This window comes from Corvus brachyrhynchos, unplaced genomic scaffold (assembly GCF_000691975.1).
Source record: "Corvus brachyrhynchos isolate BGI_N302 unplaced genomic scaffold, ASM69197v1 scaffold166, whole genome shotgun sequence".
Lineage (NCBI taxonomy): Eukaryota > Metazoa > Chordata > Aves > Passeriformes > Corvidae > Corvus > Corvus brachyrhynchos.
The window spans coordinates 377,247-382,535 of record NW_008239671.1 but is presented as its reverse complement, the minus strand read 5'-3'; the positions used below and the strand labels follow the sequence as shown (position 1 = coordinate 382,535).

Genomic DNA, 5,289 nt, shown 5'->3' with positions numbered 1-5,289 from the left:
GCTGTGGATGAGGCACTTGTCCAGGCTCTGCTGGGCTGGGGTGTCCCGTGGGCACTGGGCTGCTGAATGCACGTGGAGCATCCCAATGGGACCATGGCTACTCGACCACACTGCCCCAGGCAGCAGCTGTGAACGCTGGAGTGTCCAGCTCCCTCAGGCCTGCTGAGAAGAGAGGGCAGCCTTAGGGACAGGGTGGTGCTGGGCATCCCTGTGTCACAGGGCCCTGAGTCCTGCTGTCCCCCGGCAGGGACGGGTCCCATCCACCTGAATGAGGTGCAGTGCCGGGGCACCGAGAAGTCGCTCTGGAACTGCCCCTTCAGGAACATCACACAGGAGGACTGCAAACACACGGAGGATGCAGCTGTTCGCTGCAACATCCCCTACATGGGCTACGAGAACCTGGTGCGCACCACGGGGGGCTGCCGGCTCCATGGGGCTCCCAGCAGCGGGGCCTCAGAGTGGGGTGCTGCGGGAGGCCCATGGGATTCATGGGACCCTCATCTCTCCTCCTCTGCACCCCACATATTACCCTCTGCTCTGGGGCAAGGGCTGCCCTGGGAGCTCAGGGCTTTTGTGGGTGGGAGTCCCTGTGAGGAGGGGGTGGAGGGGAGGCTGTGGGGGCTCTGGGTGCTCTGTGGGTGATGCTCTGTAAGGGGAGGTGTGGGGCAGCTGCTCCCTGCTGCTTTCCCTGCCTGTGCCCGCTCCCCATCAGAAACACCAGAAAAAAAAATCACTGTGGGCCAACCAAGAGAGATTTTTTTACCTGTGATGAAACAAGCAAACGGAGCAGCTTATTCCTGTTTGCCCTGGCCCAGTGTTTCATCCGCTTTGAGCTTTTTTAATGATCTTTTAACTCTCTCACACCTGTCATTTCTGAAATGACGCCATTTCAAAATGAACTGTTTTCCCTGCGCTGGTGAGGCAATTCCCAAACTCACAAGCAAATTCTTGTCCCCAAATCCACCAGTTTTGGCAAGTTCCCTGCTGACTAAAGTTGTGCTTGGCTCTGCTCAGTTCCTGGCTTCCCCTTCCCCCTGTGCAGGCACCGCAGCACAGCCCTGGCTGTGCTGGGACGGGGGCTGGGGACAGTCCTGTGGTCCAGGGGGAGCATCACCTGTGATGGTGATGATGCTGCCACTGCCTTTTTCCGCAGATTCGGCTGAGCGGGGGCCGGAGCCGCTTCGAGGGGCGGGTCGAGGTGGCGGTGGGGGCTGGCGACGGGGACCAGCCCCGCTGGGGTCTGGTCTGCGGCGAAGGCTGGGGTACGCTCGAGGCGATGGTGGCCTGTCGCCAGCTGGGTCTGGGATTCGCTAACCACGGCTTACAAGTAGGTGCCAGCACCAGCTTGGCCAGGGCAGCAGCAGCCACCACCACTGCTCACGGGGCTGGGGACAGGGACGGATAGGGCTGGGGATGGGGCAGAAGGTGGCACAGCGTGGGGTGCCCGCTCACGGCCCCAGGGCTTCCCCGCAGATCCGCCTGGCCGGCGGGAGGACGGAGTTTGAGGGCCGCGTGGAGGTGAAGCGAGGCAGTAAGTGGGGCACGGTCTGCAGCGATGGCTGGACCACCAAGGAGGCCATGGTGGCCTGTCGTCAGCTCGGCCTGGGCTACTCCCTGCATGCCGTGACGGTAGGTGCCAGCGGGGAGGGCCCCGGTGACGCTCTGGTGAGCACAGGCACCGGCCAGCGCTTCCCAAATGACCATGGGGCTGCATGGGGACAGATGGGTACAGAGGGACATGGCCACTCCATGTCATAGGACAGGACCTTTGTGGGCAGCCAAGGGCATGGGCAGCTGTGGTGGGGGGCTGGCTGCAGCCTGGGCATGAGTAAACCAGGGCAATCCAGCCACCAGCCCTGCCACCCAGCCTGCCTCGCCCCCTCCCCAGGAGACGTGGTACTGGGACGCCAGCAACGTGACAGAGATGGTCATGAGTGGCGTGAAGTGCACTGGCCACGAGATGTCCCTGAGCCACTGCCAGCACCACGGCGCCAGCGTGAGCTGCAGGAACACGGGCACCCGCTTTGCTGCAGGCGTCATCTGCTCCGAGAGTGAGTGGCCACAGGGGCTGCGGGCAACGGGGGCTGCAGGGGGGCTGTCTGTGGGTGGGGGTTCTGCAGGGAGGGGGTCTGTGGGCAGGGGGGTCTGCAGGCATGGGCTCTGCAACTGGTGGTGTCCATGGGCAGTGGGTTCTGGGCAGTGGGGCCTGTGGGTGGTGGGGTGTGCAGACAACAGTGCTGTGGGGCCAGGGGCTGTGGTCAGTGGGGTTTGCAGATGGAGAGGCCGCAGGGTCAGCCAATGCCCAGCCAATGAGAGGGCACATGTCCCCCCTGCTGGGCGCTGCCCCGTCCCCTCCACTCGCCCCATCCCTGCCAAGCAAAGGGCCTGTCCCTGAGCAGTTGCCTGTCCCCAGCTGCATCCGACCTGCTGCTGCACGCGCCGCTGGTGCAGGAGACGGCGTACATCGAGGACCGGCCGCTGCACATGCTGTACTGCGCCGCCGAGGAGAACTGCCTGGCCAGCTCGGCCCGCCTGGCCAACTGGCCCTACGGACACCGCCGCCTGCTCCGCTTCTCCTCCCAGATCCACAACCGCGGCCGCGCCGACTTCCGCCCCAAGGCCGGCCGCCACTCCTGGGTCTGGCACGAGTGCCACCGGTGCGTGTGTGGCACAAACAGGGACAGGCATGTGGGCAGGGGACAGATGGGGCTGGGGGTCAGAGTGGGAAGAGGGTGATGGTGCTGCATTGGGCTGGGTGAGGGTGACACTGGGTGAGGAGGGTGCTGGGCAGGGGTGACGTTGAAAGAGGGTGACACTGTGCAAGTATGACACTGAGTGAGCATGACACTGGATAAAGTCACCCCAAGACATTGATGAAGGTGACACCGGGTGAGGGTGACACTGGGTGAGGCAGAATCTGCTGCCGAGGCTCTGACTTTGCCTGGTTTGTCTTAGGGATGAGCAGTGTTGGAGCTGGGGTTTCCAGGAGGGCACGGATGGGGCTGCAAGCCCTCTGCTTGCCTGGGCCATGTGACTGGGGACAGTTTTGTCCCCTCCCAGGGCTCTGCCCAACCTCACAGTGCCACGGCCTCAGAGCAGGGGCTGCGGAGACATTCCTGGTGGCGAGGGGCCGGGCAGGTGGCAGGCCGCTGATGCAGGGCAAGGCAGTCTGCAGCTGGTGCTGGCTCCCTCCCACAGGCACTACCACAGCATGGACATCTTCACCCACTATGACATCCTGACCCCCAACGGCACCAAGGTGGCTGAGGGACACAAGGCCAGCTTCTGCCTGGAGGACACTGAGTGCGAGGAAGGTGGGCGATGCGGGGCCCCGCAGTACCGGCCCTGCCCGTGTCCCTATCATGGGGCCAGGCTGGGACGAGCTGCGTCTCCTCCTGCCTGCAGACGTGGCCAAGAGGTACGAGTGTGCCAACTTTGGGGAGCAGGGCATCACTGTGGGCTGCTGGGACCTCTACCGGCACGACATCGACTGCCAGTGGATCGACATCACTGACGTCAAGCCAGGCAACTACATCCTGCAGGTGCTGCACCTGACCCTCCCCAGCCCCTCCTGCTGCCCCCACCCTCTGTCCCTGCACCCCAGCTCTCCATACACCCCAGCCATGCATCCCTCTTTCCCACTGGAGCTTGGTGGGGCTGGTGGGTGTGCTGGCATGGGACAGTCACTGTCCTCATGCCTGCAGACATGCAGGGCTGCTCAGACATGCTGCCACATGGGTTTTCCAGCTCTGCACTGCCCATGGGCACGTGGTGCACAGGGACAAGGCCACTGCACCAAAGAGCCAGCCACTGGCTCCTTGGAGCCCTCTAGCACAGCTGGGGAAACACATCCTGTGGGGCTGGGGAAGGGCTGCAGGCCTCACTGTCAGTGCCTCACAGGTCGTGATCAACCCCAACTTCGAGGTGGCAGAAAGTGACTTCACCAACAATGCCATGAAATGCAACTGCAAGTACGACGGGCACCGCATCTGGGTGCACAGCTGCCACATCGGTAAGTGACAGAGCTGCAGGAAGCTGTGGGGATGAGTGAGGATGGGCTGGCGTGGGGTGCTGGGGTCCTGGGGGCAGCTGTGGTGGGAGGTGCTGGCAGGGCAGGGGATGCACAGCACAGGAGCCAGCAGCCCCTGCCCTCTGCCCGCAGGAGATGCACTCAGCGAGGAGGCCAACAAGCGGTTTGAGCAGTACCCAGGTCAGCTCAACAACCAGATTTCATAGGGCCCTGGCCCCGGGGAGACAGGCATCTCCCTCCCTCACCCTGTACGGGTGAGAGGAAGCCACTGGGGGACCGGCAGGGAGGCCTCATGTCCAGCGCTGCTGCCATCGTGTCCTGCCGGGGACTGCCCAGGACTCGCCACCGGCTGCCCTTCCCCACCTCGGGGGGGCTGGTGCTGGAGGCACCGACACCTGCACCTCCCAGCCTGGGGCTGCCATCCCAACCACTGGCCAGAAGACCGTGCCCACATCCCCTGGGCTGCGGCACACGGGTACGGTCCGGGAGGTCCTGCACCCCCCACCGCTCCATCCCTCCCATCCCAGCTGCACCCCATCTCCCATTTCCCCCTTCAGCCCTAGTTCCTCACCCCATAGCTCATCCCCTCAGCTGGCCCCAGGACCCACCACCCACACAGGCCCTGGGAGCCCCTGGTCCCCTGGGGATGGTGCAGGTGTCTCTGCCCACAAGCGCTGCCCAGGGATGGCTCCTACCCCATCTCTCAGTTGTAATTTTATTTCCTCTATAAAGTTGTAAGTTCTATTTCCCACTGGCTGCTGGCACGTCTCTGGCTTGGGATGAGAAGCCTGGAAGGAGCAGGTGACACAGTTCATGCTGCGGGGCTGGTCACCACGCTCCGGCACAGTGTGGGAGCATCCCCTGGCCCCTGCACTGCCTCATCCACACAGCCCTGGCCCCACACAGCCCTGGCCCCACACCACCCACCAGCAGCAGCCCCATGGCACCGCGTCATGGGGGTAACTCTGGAGCCAGGATGTGGTGAAGAGCTGGTGCCCCCGCACCAGATCCAGGGCGAATGTTATCGAGCAGAAATCCCATCCTGCGTCTGTGACCCTTGGGCATTGGGGTCCACGCAGCTGTGACCCACAAGAACTGAGGTCACACAGCAGAGAGGGGCTGCCTCGACTCCTGTGGGAGCACAGCCCGGCAGGATCTGGGGCTGAGACTCTGGGCAGGGACACTCGGATGTGACACAAGGGCTGAGAGAGGGACAGCCCAGCCCTCACCCCTCAGCTGGGTGCTCTGCTCCCCCCAGC

At 63.8% G+C, this 5,289-nt stretch overlaps 1 protein-coding gene across 2 annotated transcripts in view; it reads left to right on the top strand.

Annotated features, from left to right (window-relative positions):
- The window catches only part of LOXL3 (lysyl oxidase like 3), a 10,068-nt gene extending 5,284 nt beyond the window's left edge, over positions 1-4,784 (top strand). For both annotated transcript variants that reach the window (XM_017742409.1, XM_017742408.1), the window contains 8 exons: positions 180-402; positions 1,154-1,327; positions 1,889-2,051; positions 2,414-2,657; positions 3,199-3,314; positions 3,406-3,542; positions 3,901-4,012; positions 4,163-4,784. In XM_017742409.1, coding sequence (XP_017597898.1) covers positions 180-402; positions 1,154-1,327; positions 1,889-2,051; positions 2,414-2,657; positions 3,199-3,314; positions 3,406-3,542; positions 3,901-4,012; positions 4,163-4,236 — 1,243 coding nt within the window. In that variant the 3' untranslated portion in view covers positions 4,237-4,784. The remainder of the gene's footprint in view (positions 1-179; positions 403-1,153; positions 1,328-1,888; positions 2,052-2,413; positions 2,658-3,198; positions 3,315-3,405; positions 3,543-3,900; positions 4,013-4,162) is intronic.
- Positions 4,785-5,289: the final 505 nt, after the last annotated feature.